Genomic DNA, 17984 nt, shown 5'->3' with positions numbered 1-17984 from the left:
ATTAGACTCTCATAAAAGATAAAAAATCATTTATCAAACAACTTTTCTCAAATTTCTTTTTAAGCAAATTTTTATCAAATGACTTTTTGTCAAAACAACTTTTCCTCAAAGTGACTTTTCATGGAATAATTTTGTAAATATATTACAGAGTAAGATAATTGTAGCTAAAAGTGAATTTCAAAAATAGAATATTTTTTTTTTATATATAAAAGATGTGTTACAGATTGCAGATATTTATTTTTAAGTGTATTATTTTGTCGATATTTATTTTCTATGGGACAATTTTAAACAAGTGCAACAAATGGTAACAATTTTAAATATAGAATAATTTTTAATATAAAATAAAAATAGAAATTTTCATCCGCAAAAATTTAATTAAAAAAAAAACAACATTTAGCCAGCTTTTAACATTTGTATAGGGTAGCCAATGGGTTTATTGATATTACAAACGTGTGTATGTGTGTGTGTGAAGTTAATTTGCTATCAGTGTGTGTGTGTGTGAATGGTTCGAAATTGCATCATGTGTGAAAAAATGTGCAGATGTGAAGGTTATTTTGCAACCATATGGATTAAGGCACAACGGTGTGGAAGACAGGAGATGTCAATGACCACGATTCCCAATACAATGTTGGAATGTTTTATGAATGGCTGCAAAATAATAGACATGGCAAAAAAAACAATTCACCACAGATTCACAAGAGCACTGGAGGCTGGCACAATACATTTGGCACATGGGTCGCCATTGCTGCACTGAGGCACCACAACCTATGCTACAAGGTAATATATTCACAAGAAGTTGTTTCGAGGTTCAATAAAGTGTTGTTTGATAAAAAGTTGCACCATATTTCGAGGAAGACAAGGAACAGAGGCCAAACAAGTAGGGGAGAGAGAGAGAGAGAGAGTCAACAAAGGGAAAGTAACTCTTACAAACCCAGTTCAATGCAAAATTTTAAATTGTTGAACATCACAGAATCCAGCGACCAAAATATCTTGTTTATTCTTTGTTAATGAAGATAACTGGTGGAAGCTAAAGGGTTAGGGGTATACGTTATATTGGTTACAGAAACGAAAAGCACCCTTGCATTTTTATTCCTTGAATGTCAGTCGATAAAGCCATTACCAACATTTCAAATGCGATGCTTTTGACAAATTCAAATGCAATGAATATAATTTGTCATATTTGCCAAGAATTCACTCACACACACACACACACAGAAACAATTTTTATGCTTTGAATATTCCAGTATGAATATATATTTTTTGAATTGTATTACATAAGACACAAACACAATAATAATAATGATATTAATAATAATGATAATAATAATAATGATTGATAATGATGATGATAATGATAACGATGATAATTATAATAATAATAATAATAATCACAGTGCTCTGGCAGGATTATTCACATTGAAATATAAATTCTAAAACACCAAAACAATAAAAAAAAAATAAATAAATAAAACAAGTAAATTCAAAACGGAGACGGCAACTGAAGAGCAGTAATGAGTCTGCCACTGTGCAGGGTGGGGGTAGGGATAGTGGCAGAAAATGGGAGGGCGGTGGTGCTGGGTTTCACCGACAGCAGCAATGAAGATGACTATGAAGATGGCTATGATGATGATGATGCTGATAATAACAATGGCAATGATGGCAACAACAACGGCGGCGGCGGTGGCAGCAGTGGTGGTGGTGGTGGTGGTGGTGGTGATGATGAATAAGCTGATAACAGCAGTAATTGCATCAACTTACCATTTGCATGTATGTGTCAAAAAAATTAGGAAGATCTCCAGACGTGTGGTACTGGTAGAAATAGAGGAACAATAGACAATTAGGAATCACGGTTTAGATCAACGTAGAACAAACATAGAACAGAATCAATGTACGGAAAAAGTGGGAGTTCTACTTTGGAAGCCCGAAGAAGAAATAACGGTCTCTCCTTCTTAATCAGGAAGACATCGCAGGATTCAGAGCTCACCAGATTTTAAGGGGCAGAACTGGTTGCAAGCAGGTGAAGTTTACATTGAACCCACAGCACTAAGAGTAAAGTGTTCATTTATGATTTATCTCAAAATGAATTCTGCTATAAAGACTAGATGACAACATATTCGATGGAAAAAAAAAACCCCTTGGGTATTTAAAAAGCCAGAAGCTGCACCACCACCCCACTTTTTAAGCTCAATATCCTATAACCTATTATTAACAGTTGAATTCATTTTGCGATCCATCATTAATGAAGACTCGTTTACAGATTTCTCGATGCTTCCTTATCTGCTTTCTACTACTTTATCAAATACTATTTGGAAATAGAAAGCAAGTCACATAAACCTGTTCATTTGTTTAGGATATTCTCTTCACATTTTACAACCATCAGTAATAATAATAATAATAATAATAATCATGATAATAATAATAATAATAATAATAATAATAATAATAATAATAATAATAATATGAAAGAAAGTATTATAGAAGTTGGAAAAAAGGAAAAAAAGAGAATTTACTTAATTCTCATGGAAAAAGTATAAACAGCTTTTTTTGTTGTCTTTTTCTTTTAAATCGTGACACATTATAAGACAGCTGTGTTTAAAATGTATCAAACTCTGCATAGATGTAGCAGAAAGAAAAAATACAAAGAATTTGTAAGCTTTTGTAAGAAACAAACAAGTTTGATAATTATTTCAACTGCATACGATAAGTTTTAAAAGAGAAACCCTAGTGATTTTCTAGATATCCTCAGATAAGGCCCAAAAGGAAGGGTTTGTATGCAAGGGAGTTAACTGAGTCAATCTCAATATGTTAACTGCTGTTGAATGTGTGGGGCCAGGATGGATTAAAGAAAAACATTTTGTAATCACTGCTAAAGGATTTGAACTCTGAAATGGAATGAGTGGACCCAATGATTCATGATATACAATCTGATACTATATATCAGAAAACTTCCAAATGTCCAAATTCTTCAACACTGAACAATTAACTTTCAGCACACTTAAGCACACACGCTATGGCGCCATCTGCTCGCGATACCAGAGTGCACACACTCTCCTACCCTGATGTAATCTCCAGGGATACAGGCATCCAGCAACAGGACCTCCGTAATGCTATGATGGACCGTGGAGTCTGGCGTAACATAATAAATCCCAATGTCTCGACCACGGCCGAACAATGATGATGATGGCGCCATGTGTGATTTCACTTGCGTAGCTGCAGGAAATTGGAAACTAGCACAGGGACCTGATGCATCTATAGCGTGCTAAAGGTTAAGGAGACCCTGGTGAATTAGAAAAATCTATTATTAATGACCCTGGAGAATTTAACGGAATTCAAAATTATCAGCTCAGAAGAATTGGAGATTTTTCAACAGGAATAATAAAAAAATTATTCGTTGTGAAGATAAAAAATACAGAAAAGAAATTCATAGAAAAACAGAACTATTAAACATTTTATCTTGAAATATTAATTATAAATAACAAATGTTTAACAAAGATAATGTACTAAGTTTCCACGTACAAACAAACGAGGTAAGCATGCAATAAAGCAAATTGGTAAATCGTTAGAGTTATTGGTGAGAGGTCAACGAGGAAGATTAGTTTTTTTCAATTGAAATGATAGCCAAAACAATAATAACAATGATAATAATAATAATAACAACACTGCCTTGGACAGAGATAACACACTGATTTCAAAAACACAGCAGAAACTAAGGCGAAAAACCAAAAGTAGAACCTGTAATGTGGCAATGAATTGTGGGAAGGAATTTGAAACACAGGGACTTGAAGGAATCATTAGAGAACAGATCACTAACAAGTAATTGTTAAACAGAGAGAAATTCCACAATCTCTGTAGAAGGGACTTTGATGAGATTAGCAACAGATGAAACCAAAAACAATAACAACAAGGTATTAAAAAGAAAAACAAATGTTATTGTACAGAGAGGGATTAATTAGTTCATCTCAATCAGAAGTTTAACTAAAACCAATTATCACTACTTTTTTTTTCAATTCAGATAAATTTCACTCAGTTGCAAAGAACAAGACATAGAATTGGTCAGACGCATTCCTAAGCTTTTGTCACTTCTGTCAATGGATGAGGAGGAAAGAAATGATGAGGAGGAAAGAAATGATGAGGAGGAAACGAGTATGAACAGGATCTACGTTTCTTAAGTATGAGATTATTATCAAAAGAAAATGGATAGCGATAATTAAGGGGGGGGGGTTAAAGAAATACAACCAAAAGAATAAGGGAAACATTGCAGTGAACATCAGTCGTTCCCAAAGTGGGCGGTATTGCCCCCTGGGAGCAGTGGAAAGTTCCAAGGGGGCACTGGAGGAAAGTGGGATGATAATGAGGTAACGATTTATGTAAAAACAAACAAAATAATGGGTTTCATTAGGTTAAATTTTATTTGTGAAATGCAGTTGCTTTGAATCTGCTTCAGAAATAGGTCTAGGTTTGTGATGGTTAGTTTGGGATTGGGGGGTGCTAGCAATGTGGCCTGGGTGGTGTCAAGGGGCCAGCAGCCTGGAAAAGTTTGGAGACCACTGATGTACATCATAAGCAGTCTTTTTTTTCTTTCTTTTCCACAGTTTCACTAAATATGTTGGTGTTGGTAAGAACATGCAAATGCAGACGTATTTCAGAATAAGATGGAGGGTTCTTTGTTGGTCTTGTCAGTTGTTTGAGGAGCTTAAGCCTATGAATGACCTGGTCAATGGTGTGTCACAGTATGTAACAAAGCTATGCTTTAGAATCACTGGTCAGGTTCATCCAGCAGGATTCTCTACAGTTTCTACAGACCAAATTTTACTCACGAGGTACAAGCTGACCCAAAGCTATAGAACATGACATTTGCTCATGATGCCAAAGAGTGGGATTGAACACAGGATCTTGTGGGCGTGAAGTTAACTTCTAAATCACACAGTCATTCCATATCTAATGAGAAATATGTGTGGGGGAGGTACATCACAGGTTCGATTCCCAGACCCTGCAGCACAATGTGTTCTTGAGCAAAACACTTCTTTTCATGTTGCTACAGTCCTCTTTCCAACCAGTGAAGAACATTGGCCTGCTTCACCGAGCCAGCAGGCGGGGGGGGGGGATCATTTGAAAGCTAAAAGGATGAAAAGCACATTGTGATCAGTGATGTTTAATAGTCTGGTTGGTCCCCAAACAAGATGTAAATAGGATGAACAGAGCAAACTGTTTGGACTTTTCCAAATCAGAAGTATCCATCAATAGACAACTAATTCTGTAGACCTGGCTTTAAAACACTGCCCCCACCCTCAAAGCTATAAGCACTGAATTCTTAGCACTGCAAAACGATGACATATTTATGGTCAAACACACAGAGATTCTGCCACTATGATCAGCACTGTAAGCCACCACTTGATTCCAGTGAATTGTAGCCAAACAGATATGGAGAAGCAACACAGACAGGGAAGCATTTCATTGACAAAATAACCATTGTAAAAATAAATGAATTAATTAATTAAAATCTGAATGGGCACAATCATCATACAGGACTATTTTTTCTCTAAGTCACTTTCTTTCCAATGCACTTTCAAATCAAATCATTACATGTCTATATTTAAGAGATGAGGAGTTATCTACATTATTTACCTTATTTACATTTGACAGATATTTGTCCTCATCTTGTTTGTTGTTAACACAATGTTATGGCTGATATACCTTCCAGCCTTCATCAGGTATCTTGGGGAAACTTCGAACTGGGTTCTCATACCTAAGGTATTTTTCGATATTATTATTATTATTATTATTGAGGTCACTATTCAGGTTACTAAACCCAAGATTCCAGGCAGTAATATCGAAAAATACCTCAGGTATGAGAACTCTGGCTTGAAATTTCCCCCAAGACACCTGATGAAGGCTGGAGGGTATATCAGCCGAAATGTTGTGTTAACAACAAACAAGATGAGGACAAATATCCGTCGAATGTAAATAATGTACAAATCGTTACATACACATCAAGGTAATTTCAGTATCTTCTAGTCAAGTATTAATTAAAAACGGGAGTAAATCAATAATATGAACCCCTTATCATACATCCTTTTTTTTATTTTTGTCATGTTTTGTTTACTTAACAAGGCCACTGTAAGGAAGTACTTTCATGGTCAGCTTAGTTTATTTTCCTGGGAAGTAGCTAAACAAGGGAAGATAACTCCAATTAGTCTGCAGATTCAGAACACGGCTGGGACAGCATTATTTCACCTTGCTTCAATCAAAATCACACATGTGTGTCTGCTGTGGGTCTCAGGTCTATGTGCATATGTGGGTATTTGTGTGTGAGTTTTATTATGGCAACCGAATAATTGACACATATTATATTACAGATATATATATATATATATATATATATATACATACACACATATATATATTGTATGTATTATTAATATTGGCATGACTTTCCCTAGACAATATATATATATATATATATATAGATAGATAGATAGATACATGTGCATGCGTGTGTGTGTGTAAAAATAAAAATATATATATGCAAATGTTTTTGGCAAGCTGGTTTTCAACATAAACATTTCCTCATTGCAGACATATGCATGTAACAAGTTTGATAGACCTTTAGCTATGGGTTCTCAAATGATTACATGATTATTAGCTAACCTTGAATTTGTAGTGTAGCGTAGTGTGTGTGTGTGTGTGTTAATATCATAGAGTGAGATTGAGTGCTCGACACCACATTGGTGGATAAATATACTGTATCTGTGGGTAACCAAAGCTACCAATGGTTTCATATAAGGGGAATCTCTCGTCAGCTATGAAGCCTGCCACATGGGAACCTTGGTACTTGTCTCCATGTTGGAGATGAGTACCAAGGCTCCCATGTGGCAGGCTTGATAATTGTTAAGAGATTCTTTGCATGAAACCATCAGCAGCCTCAGTAACCCACAAATAAAAAGAGACGCAAGAAAATATTTATACATTAGAATATAGTTGTGTCATCCATGTTACATGCTTAAGAGAAAACAAACTGATTCACACACACACACACACAAGCAAGCAATACACCAGTTATTTCACAAACAAAAATCTTTGAAGAGAATTATGGAAGGAATAATTTCTTTTGAAACTTGCTATGGTGGCAAGTTCAAATAGTCTTGGATGATAATTTTGTTTATATTCATTAAGATGGATTGGAGAAAACCCTAATCATTTCTGTTATTGTTTGTGTTTTATTCTGTAGCAAAACTGTTAACAGAACTTGGGCTTTTGTTTCTGAAAATGTTCAACAGGATGTTCCTCTTCAACCCTCTTCATCGACATCCTCATCATTTGACATCAATGTTCCATGCTGGTATGGATTGGATGAACTGACAGGATCTGATGGACCCAAACAGTGCATCACACCCCAGTGCCTGTTTGGCATGGTTTCTACAACTAGATGCCCTTCGTAATGCCAAGCCAACCACTTTACAACAAGTGCTGGATGCATTTTTCCTGGCACCAGCATGAGTGAGGTCACTATGCCCCTTGCAAGAGTGCAAACCCCTGGTGGGAGAGGAGTAATTTCATGCAAGAAGGATAAAACATGAGTAAAAAGGGCCAGAGTAGAACAGGAGTCCCACCATAGACATTGAGTGTTAAAAACAAGATCCGAACCCAATCTCAATAAAAACAGCCAGGGGTCAGCAGTAATAGACTCTGGAATTGGTTCCATTTTTAGATTTTTTGCTGTCACTTGCAAAACATGGTAAGAACACACCATTATCTACAATTCATTCTGAAGCTGAGATTGAGAAGGTTTTGAAATGTTAATGGATTCCTTGTTTCGGACTAAACACAACGGACTAAATAAATGAGGAAAATATTTAATAAAAAAATTATCAAAACCCGAGTGCAATCGCATCTTCAATATATGCTTGAAAGGAAGGCTGTCCCATACATACATACATACATACACTCACACACATATATATATTTACAGGTATGTATATCAGTGTATAAGTATACATGTGTGTGTGTGTGTTCCTTCATTCATTTGTTCCTTTTAACTTTCATTTTTCGATGATAGTATGAGTTAGACTTTAAATAATGTTAAAATCTAAATTCTTTTTGAGATAATAATGAAATTACTGAAAAGCCCTCCAACAAAATCAGTCGGTCTGTCATCTGTTTAGCAGCACTAGATAATGGCCATTATAATGTGCATTAATCTGAAGTCTTTTGAACTCAGGAAGAAAATTCTTGTGATTAATGAAATCTATGCTAATTATGGTGATGCTGGAAGACAAGTTGAACAATAAAAACAAAACCATTAACAAACTGGAATCGGTAATTTCTTTCTTTTTTTTAATACCGATTCCTATAATCATCGTTGAATATTTTAGCAAAAATAATTATCAGGAATTGGTAAATCCATAAATTGGGCAATTCTTTGTTTCAAATATACTGAAAATTCTGAAGAAATATTTTGTGAAGATATTACCTTTAAAATTTAAAAACCAATGTCCACTTGTAATAGAAATATCGGAAAATATTTGAAATGGAGCCATAAAGTTTAGATATTAAAAAAAAAAAAGATTAAATTCTTTTGTTAAACATAAGATCAGGAAATCTCTCCAGATCAAGCTGCTCCTTCTCTGCAGTGAGAAGTCCCAGCTCTCTTGCTATGGACATGGGATTAAAATGTCACAGGTAAGAATTGCAAGATAGATTCTCCAAGTCCAGCCAATTGGCAGGAGTCCAAGGGATAGACTAAGAATGAAATGGTTGAATAATATCCACAGACTCAGGTGGTCATACTTGGGAATCCAGTTGAGAAGTGTAATGAGAGTCACCTTTGATAGGAGCCAATGGAGGAGGTGCACAAAGACTATACCCCAACAACCCTGCCAGGAAGAGAGGGTGGAGAAAAGGGATGGATGCATGGATGGAACATAAGGGTGTAGTTTTGGACGATTAGGTGCCGTACTAATTTATATGACATTTCAGTAGAGAAAAGTAACAATTAACAAATTTAGTGTTTAATTCTAACGAGACAAAATATATAATGTAATTATGTCCCCAACTGCAATCAATTTCGAAAAATTCAAACAATTTGTAAAATAAGTCCAACAGGTTTTTAAACCATTTCCTGTCAAATGTGAGTTGGAGTTAGATAGGTAAGTTCTATAATGTTGTCGTTAGATAGTTATATATTATCTTGAAGATACAAACCAAGATATAATCAAAGCCCCCTTTACAATTTGAATGCATCAAGACTTATGGATTTATACATCAAGGGGGTTATTTCATTTGTTGTTTTTCAATATGAAGTGATTTTACTAAAAGATATTTTGCATGAATTTCTTAATAAAAAAAATTTTAAAAAGACACACAGATGAATGTGAAGGTCACACTTCAAAAACACAGGAAAATAAAATAACAAAACATAATAAAACAAAATTAATTAAACAAAACAAAAAAAAAAATTTAACATGCTTTAAGTTTCATTAGACATCATGCTATGTACATTAAGACAGCAAAACACACTATCGCCTGAACGGCATGGAAATAGTCCTCCAGTATTTCAAGTTTTATACATACATACATATACATATATATATATATATATATATATATACACACACACATACATATATCGCTGTCTGTTAATTATATAAAGGGGCAGAATATACATACATATATGTATATATTCTTCTCAAGATATGTGTATATATTCAGATGAAAATATCTGTATACATTCACATGAGGGTATATGAATCTATTCACGCCTTATCAGCTTGTGAAGGGTAGTTTTGCATACCAAATAATTCGCACAGCTGCAATTATAACAGCCTGCACGATATCAGTTAAATATTAACTGCACTATTATAATCATTGTTGTCTTTACAATTATTTTTATCATTAATTGTTATCGTTATTATTATCATTATTGCCCTCTTGCTCCAAAGTGAAATAAATTGATCAAGAAGTAACGAAGCCAGCCAAACGAGAAATGCTATTCAATAAAAAAAAAAATAGCAAATAATTTCAATTCAAACTCATTCAGTATAAGTTATTGGGTCGATATTGGAATGCTCTTTTCAATTGCTAACACTCGCAACAATCATCAAGAACACAAGAAACTTATGAAAACAAATTGCTTTTTTTTTTTTGTCTTTTTTTGAACAATCCTAGTATTTACAGTTTTTTGTGTTTTGTTTCGTTTCAAATTTATTATCAATGATAAAAATGAAACAAGATGAAAAAATATTACAATAATATACATAATAGAATATTTGTGAGTTTTCTCTTACAAGTCGTATCAGAGATTTACAAGTCCATCGTATGTGTGCATGTGTGTCTATACATATATACATGTATATATATAAACACATGCACACACACATATATATATAATATGTGTATAGCTGTGTGTGTGTGTGTGTGTGTGTTCAACAACACACAGCTGGTCAAAGGCAATGATATGAATCAACATTAGTCACTTTCAGAAGTATGCAACTGTTTTCTAGCTTTCATTAAATAATCGTTATCCATGTTATCAAGACAAGGACGGGAAATATTAATTAATAAGGTCTGTGGGGCAGGGGGTGGAGGAATAACAAACAATTAAAAAGAAAACAGTTCTTTAAATTAAAAAAAAAAAACTCAAATTCAAATTAAAAATAAAAAAACCATACAATAAGCCTGTTGGTTTGCTCATGCACACAGACAATACCAAGGTGACATCCCGACACAAAAACAAAGCTGTTTGCCTATGATACCTGAATGATCTCTAAACTTCCGTGTAATGAACTGTGACTGCCACTTGAAGAAATGCTGCTGCTTGATTGGTAGGAATCGGATGAACCGCGGATATGACATGTTAAGTTTTCAAAGATTCCTTTAGAATAAATGTCTGCGCTTGCCCCACATCGTCGAGGTAGTTTGTCGAGCGGAGAGCAGGGACATTCCAATACAGCCGGATCTTCTTCAGAAGTCAAGATATCATCCAGACTACGAGATTTTCGGGAATTTTCAAACACGTGTGTTCGAACCATGGCACTTTCCATGGCGGCAGCAATCTGTTTGTATACGTGCCTCTCAGAATAGCGACCGTACGGCCAATGGCCTCCTGATTCTGAAGGTTTCGATTTCTTGCCGTTGTGCAATAAATACGCTTCAGACGTATCATCTTGTGAAGTTGTACTGCTCGACCCTGGAGACTCCTGGCAATCAGAACCCAAATCAAAGGTCGGATAAGTTGAGAATGCAATGCTGTTAGGGCGAACGAGGGGCCGTTTGGCGCGATTCTCTCTTGAGCGAAGTATAACCTTTGAAGAGTTAGCAGTTGTGGGAGAAGTCACCGCAGAGCTGGATGTTGAGCTGCTGGATGTTGAGCTGCTGCTTGTTGAGCTGGGTGAAAGGGGTTCAATGAATTTGCTATCAATGCCATCACTTGTAGATGTCGACGAACAAGATGAAGAGGAGAGAGATGAGGACTTGGGTCTCTTGACAGCAGTGTTACGTGGGCGCACTGTCATGCAAGTTGTGGCAAGAGAAGTTAGAGAAGTGGTGGTGGTGGTGGTGGTGGTGGTGGTGGGGGTGGTGATAGGGGTTGTTGTCCCGCTATCGCTGATATTGCTGTCCTTATTAAGGACATTGCTGCCACTGCCATTGTCTATTTCGTCCTTGGCAAAGCAAGGCGTAAAACTAAGTTTGTCCAATGAGGTAGTTGGAAATTTGTGTAGCTGAAGAATATTTTCAACAGTTACCGTTTCCAGTGTTTCCATATTTTCAACACTATTCTGACTGAAATTCAGTTTCGCCAGAGCAGCAGTAGGAGAGAGTGCCAGCTTCTGTATAAGGGGTGATGTTATAGGGGTCGGAGAAAGAGTTGTCTTGAAAGGCAGGCTTGTGAATGTTTGTGGTCGTGAAGGAGGGGATAAGGTTAACTTTGAACAACTTTTGATGGAGGTGTTGGTGATGGTAGAAGTAGCAGTAACTGTTGTAGTACTAGTAGTAGTAGTAGTAGTGGAAATGGTGCTAGTGCAAGATATGCTTGGAGGCTCCGAACAGGGGACTGTGGGGCCACTAGTAGATGCTGTTTTGTGCATAGAATCAGCTTCGTCAACAGATGTAGGAGCGAGAGTAGATGTAAGGACTTCAGATGATGAAGCTGCTGTTGTTGTTGCTGTTGTTGTTATCTGAGACTGTCGGGTCACTGGCAAACACAGAGCTGAGGTCATGCTACCACAAGTTCGATGCACTTTCGGAACTGGTGAGACGGGGCTGCTGCATAAATCCATAGCAAACTGCCCTCCACGAGACACTTCAATAATTTTTCCTGATGTTTCTGCAAGCTTCTTAGCTTTCTCTTGATCTTCTCTTAACTGTTTTTCATATTCTAGTAATTGTCCTAAAAAGTTAAAGTTTGGTGAAATGGTGGGACGCTTGGCCTTAACATATCTGAAAGTAGAATCACAAAAAAAAAACGGTTTAAAAACAAGCAAAACAAAAATTAACATTCATTTCAGACACTTTAAAAGTCTTTAAAGGAAGTAATTTTGGGGTAAACAACACTTTTCTTAACATAATATTGTCGAAACACATTACCATTATTTCAGCTAATTTTGAAAATAATGAGGAATTTAGTGAAATAACCTTCTTGTTATTTATCTGATGTTTGGAACATAAACATTGAAGCTAAAAGATAATGAATAATTCTAATCAATGTAAATAAATAAGGATTAGATTTGACTGAGTAATTTGAATACCAAAGGATTAGACAGGTCAGTGGTCAAATTTAGCACTTAAGCATTTAAACCAAATATTTTATCTATGTTAACACTGGCCAGATCTAACCTCTCACTCCTACCCTACAATGTCCTTTAGAAAATAAACAATCACATCACTGAAATCTCAAAGCTATGAGATAATGCAGGATTAATTCAAACCAATGTGAATAAAGAAGGATTACATTTGACAGAAGAATCTGGAATTCTAAAAGGATTAAAGAAACAAAATACCCCCCAAATGGAATCAGTTTCTCAAAGAATTGTGTGTAAAAGGTCCTTACCTGTATGCATCATCTGAAGACATTTTTAGATGCCTCATGACATAGGCTATTGCCAGCGTCGGTGACCGAGAAATACCAGCTAGGCAGTGGATTAGTACACAACCATTAGCCTCTCGTACTTTGTCTGAAGAAAACCAAAATAAAGGAATAAACAAACTGAAGAATTTTTCACAAAAATATTTTTTCAAATATAAATTGGAAATTATTGTCTCCAACGGAAAAAGAAGGAACACCAAAACATCCGCAATTGGTTAAGGTTGCGGTTTTAATCGCAGTAAAGACTAGTCTGGGAGATTCTCTGGGATGGATAAAAAAAGGAAAGCACATTTTTACTTCGATAATATAAATGTTAAAACAACAATGACAAAAGCCTGAAAGAAGAGGTAGGGATGGAGAATATTGTGAAGAGGAAAATTTCTTACCAAGGAATTGGAATGCATCGTGGAAGTATGGTAGCATCTTATCAAAGTAATTATCGTTAATTGGAATGCGAAGAAAGTGACTCTCTTGAATGAATGCGGGTTGCTTACATGTTGTGGTCACGTTCAGAATGTAAGATATGCCATTAACCTGGACAGGTAGATGAAAAGAAACACATTAATTGAAATTTCAACACAAAGGTAAATTTCAGGTAAGAAAGTAGCTTTTCCAGGTGTTGTTTTTATTTTTTTTTTTCCTTTTAGTCTCATGGTCAAGAGAGAAGTCTCATGCCCATGGTTTCTTTACAGGGTCACCAAGACAGATAGGAGAGAGGAAAGGAAGGAATCCTCAAACCAAAGACATGACCCAAATGCTTGCAACAGACTAGACTCCAAAGTTACCCAAGAACCTGGCAGTGGCGCTTAACCCAGTAACAGGTTCAATCTATCACCCAAAAACAGGAATGGTTTCTCAGTCAGGAAGAATACAATGGAAAGAATGAAAAAGTAGAGAACTAGGTTGGACAATGCGTGTGATTGTCAGTAGTCTGTATCTAGGGAAATGTGAACATCTTTGGGTCTTTCAACCTCTGCCATTGCATTTATTGCAAAACACTGATGAGGTGTAGTGCAAAATTGCAAAATGTTTCTACGACCGTTAAGTAATGCAGCATTTTGATGAAACACGCATGTTAAATAGAACATTGAATAACAAACCTGTTTCCAGTAAATTCTTCATAAATATATATATATATATATATATATATACACACACAAATATATATATATACAAATATATATATATACATATATATTTATTTCATTTGTTACTATTCCACAACAAATACAAAAAGGAATAAATAGAAAATAATACAAGCTCTTAATAACTTCCATATCAACAGGCGATGTTCCTAATTTTTCTTTTGATTTTTTTTCATTAAGACAGGAGAGAAAATGTTGGTAGCTTACCTGTATTATATCTTGGGACATAGCATCCCTCTGTGAGCCTAAATAGAGAAAATGAAGAATGCGTGTTGGTCCTACATTGCTAATTGGCAGGCAAGGCTGTGATAGAGATGTCAGGGAAGTACACTTGTTGGATTTACTCTCACAAAGAGAAGGATGCATAGCTTGGAACACTAAAAATCCACCTGGAAATAGAGTAAGATAAAGAACATAATTAATAATAATAATAATAATAATAACAATAATAATAATAGTAGTAGTAGTAGTAGTAGTAGTAGTAGTAGTAGTAGTAGTAGTAGTAGTAACAACAACTAGCTGGACCTGTGAAAAATTCATGGAAAACATAAAAAATGTAAGCATCTGTAAACAGTGTACTGGTACCATGAGAAATGTTTGCATATTATGAATGTCTGTCTTTACGTTCTGAGTTCAAATTCTGTTGAGAAAGACTTTACTTTTGGGGTCAATAAATTAAGTACAAGTTATGTACTGGGGTCGATCTAATCAACTGGGCCCCTCCCCACAAAAATTTCAAGCCTAGAAAAGTATCTTGTGACAGTTACAGAATATAGAATGCGATGTAACACCAATGACTATATAATCCAACCAAAATATCTCACTTACACAAACGTAAACGGAATTACTATTTAACCTTGAAATACATTGTACATATTCCAAAGAACCTTCTTGGTTTAGTAGTACAGAACGTTTTCCTGGTATTCTTTTATTCTTTTACTTGTTTCAGTCACTTGACGGTGGCCATGCTGGTGCACCGCCCTTTAGTTGAAGAAATTGACCCCTGGACTTATTCCCTGTAAGCCTGGTGCTTTTTCTATCAGTCCCTTCTGCTGAACAGCTAAATTACAGGGACGCAAACACACCAACATCGGTTGTCAAGCAATGGTGGTGGTGGGACAAACACACACACACACACACATACATACGACAGGCTTGGAGGTAGTGGTGATGCTGGCTGGTGCAATTTTGTGGTTTGCTGGTATGTCAAGAGGGATCCAGTGGGCCCCAAACTGGTTCCCTGATCTTAAAGGTGTAATGCGGATGTGTAATGATGGAGTGGCTGGTGTGGTGGTAATGCTAGCTGGTGCAATGGTCTTCCTCACAGTACTTCAGGGCTGACAATATTTCGTGTGTGTGTCACACCACGTTTTGGCCTTGTCTGATATCCCAATTGAGTGTCATAAATCTTACTTTGATATTGTTCACAGCTCGTGCTCTTGAAAATGCGACCTATAATTGGCCATGAGAAAATACCGGTCTAGGCAAATGTATTCCAGCTTTTTCAAATGTTTGCCCTTCAGCCTTATTAATTGTCATTGAATATGCAAGTCGAAGTGGAAACTGAAGACTGTTTCATGTGAATGGAATATCTGCATCACTTGGGCTAAGTTTAATTCTGGGAATTAGAACAGTACGACCACTGCTGGAGCCTGTTACCAATGATGCTTCTACACAATGTTCATGAAGTCTTTGCACTTTCATGCGAGCTCCATTACATAATCCTTGACTGATCAAAAGATTTCTTGGTAGCATTACAATAGCCCCTACTTTTAAGTTGAGACAATGAGGAGGCATACCGGATGGAGTGAGTGAGTTTATGAATTCAATTGGATAGCTCTGAACTTCCTCTTCACTATTGCAGGACACTGAATCTGTGCTTAAGTACGTTTTAAGTGCCTTGGATATAATATTAAGGACTTTTTCATTTATTGTCAGAATTTTTAGGAGATAAAATTACTCATTTTTCCATTTCTTCTGGTGTGCAGTTGTTGAAAATTTCTGGGTACAAATGTACAAATTGAAATGCAAAAGAATGAAATAATAAATGGATTTATGAATGAAAGTTTGGTAATTGCGTTTATTTCCACCACTTGACACTTATTATTGCAAACATGTTTTAACTAACCTAAACTATACACGAGGACACTCGGAGTCAATGAAAAGATAAACAATTTTTTTGGAGAAAGCAACAAGAGTGTGGGAAGTAGAAGTGATACGTGCAAAAGAATTGGTAGGTACTGTGAAAGTATGCAGGGGCATTTTCCAAGGAGACTCGCTCTCTACGTTACTCTGTGTTATTGTGATAATCCCTCTGACAAGCATACTGAGATAATCCAGGCCTGCCAATAAGTTTACCGAAACTAAGATGAGAATCAATCACTTTATATGGATGACCTCAAGCTGTATACAAAAAAATAAGACAGACCTGGATTCTTTGATCCAAATGGTGAGAGTATTCAGTAAAGATATCGGAATGAAGTTTGGGGTAGAAAAGTGCACAGAACTAATTATGAAGAGAGAATGGAAGATAAAGTCTGATGGCATTAAACTGCCACAGGACAACATCATTCAGTCGCTCTGGAATAAATGAGGGATACCAATATCTAGGAGTACTGCAAAATGATAAGATATTGGAAAGAGGAATGAGAGCGAAAGTCATTAAAGAGAACCAGAAGAGGATTAGGAAATGGCTTGAAACGAAATTAAATGGAGGGAACATCATTGAAGTCAGTATTGAGATACGCTGTTTCTGAGACGGACAAAGATCAAGCTGCAGAAATTGGATAAAAGAACTAGAAAGCTACCCACAATGCACAATGTATGCCACCCTAAAAGCAATACCAACCAACTCTACCCACCAAGAAATTCTGAATCTACACCACCTGAAAAGAATTTGTAGAAAATTTCATCAACACTATCTATTTTTCTGAAAGTTATGAGGAAACAAAGTCGATGGAGGTGGGGGGGTACATTTGCGCAGGTATGCCTCTCATGACACACCTGCTTAAAACGAGATGCTCAGATTGCTTTACACCAATTCCTAAGTTTTTAAAATTCAAATATATTTTATTTATTTATTTCATAAGCACAGGTGTGGACGTTTGATTAAGAAGTTTGCTTCTCGACCATGTGGTACTGGGTTCAGTCCCACTGCACAGCACCTTGGGCAAGTGTCTTTTCCTATAGCCCCAGGACGACCAAAGCCTTCTGAGTGGATTTGGTAGGCGGTTACTGAAATGAAGCTCAACGTGTGTGCGTGCGCGCGCGTGTGTACGTGCGTTCGTCCCCCACCCCCACTTGTCGATTTGTTTACATTCCCGTAACTTAGCTGTTCGACAAAAGACACCAACAGAATAAATCCCAGGCTATAAACACACACACACACACAAAACAGGGATCGATTTCTTCGACTAAAACCCCTTCAAAGTGGTGCTCCAGCATGACCGCAGAGACTGAAAACGAGGAAAAGATAGAGTGGGGGGAGGGGAAGGCGTAAAAACCGATAAAATGATTCTATCGCACAAGATTTAAATCTAATTCTGTTAACACTAATTATTCATTAAACTCATTAATCAGTTTTTTTTTTCTTTTTAAATCATAACATCGTTGCAAACTAATTAAACTCTGAACTTTTCTCTCAAGAAACGTCGTTAAGAAAGCACCAAAACGCGACTGACGAGATTCCAGAAAGTCAAGGCTTCTGTCTGTGAGACGGGGGGAGGGGGAGAGGGCGTTCACATGAAAGAATGACTCAC

The 17984-nt window shown here is 36.2% G+C and overlaps 1 protein-coding gene across 4 annotated transcripts in view; it reads right to left on the bottom strand.

Annotated features, from left to right (window-relative positions):
• The window catches only part of LOC115220459 (tyrosine-protein phosphatase vhp-1-like), an 87397-nt gene that overhangs the window by 13401 nt on the left and 56012 nt on the right, over positions 1–17984 (bottom strand). For 2 of the 4 annotated variants that reach the window (XM_029790586.2, XM_036510010.1), the window contains 5 exons: positions 14434–14615; positions 13468–13615; positions 13046–13169; positions 10752–12435; positions 1759–1809 (listed from right to left, as the gene is read on the bottom strand). In XM_029790586.2, the coding sequence (XP_029646446.1) occupies positions 1759–1809; positions 10752–12435; positions 13046–13169; positions 13468–13615; positions 14434–14615 (2189 nt within the window). Of the gene's footprint in view, positions 1–7; positions 1810–10751; positions 12436–13045; positions 13170–13467; positions 13616–14433; positions 14616–17984 lie in introns of all 4 variants that reach the window. The other 2 variants (XR_005002504.1, XM_029790587.2) reach the window with 2 other exon arrangements.

This window comes from Octopus sinensis, linkage group LG16, assembly GCF_006345805.1.
Source record: "Octopus sinensis linkage group LG16, ASM634580v1, whole genome shotgun sequence".
Classification (NCBI taxonomy): Eukaryota; Metazoa; Mollusca; class Cephalopoda; order Octopoda; family Octopodidae; genus Octopus; species Octopus sinensis.
Note: the sequence above shows the minus strand (reverse complement) of the source record. Positions and strands in the feature narration are given on the sequence as shown.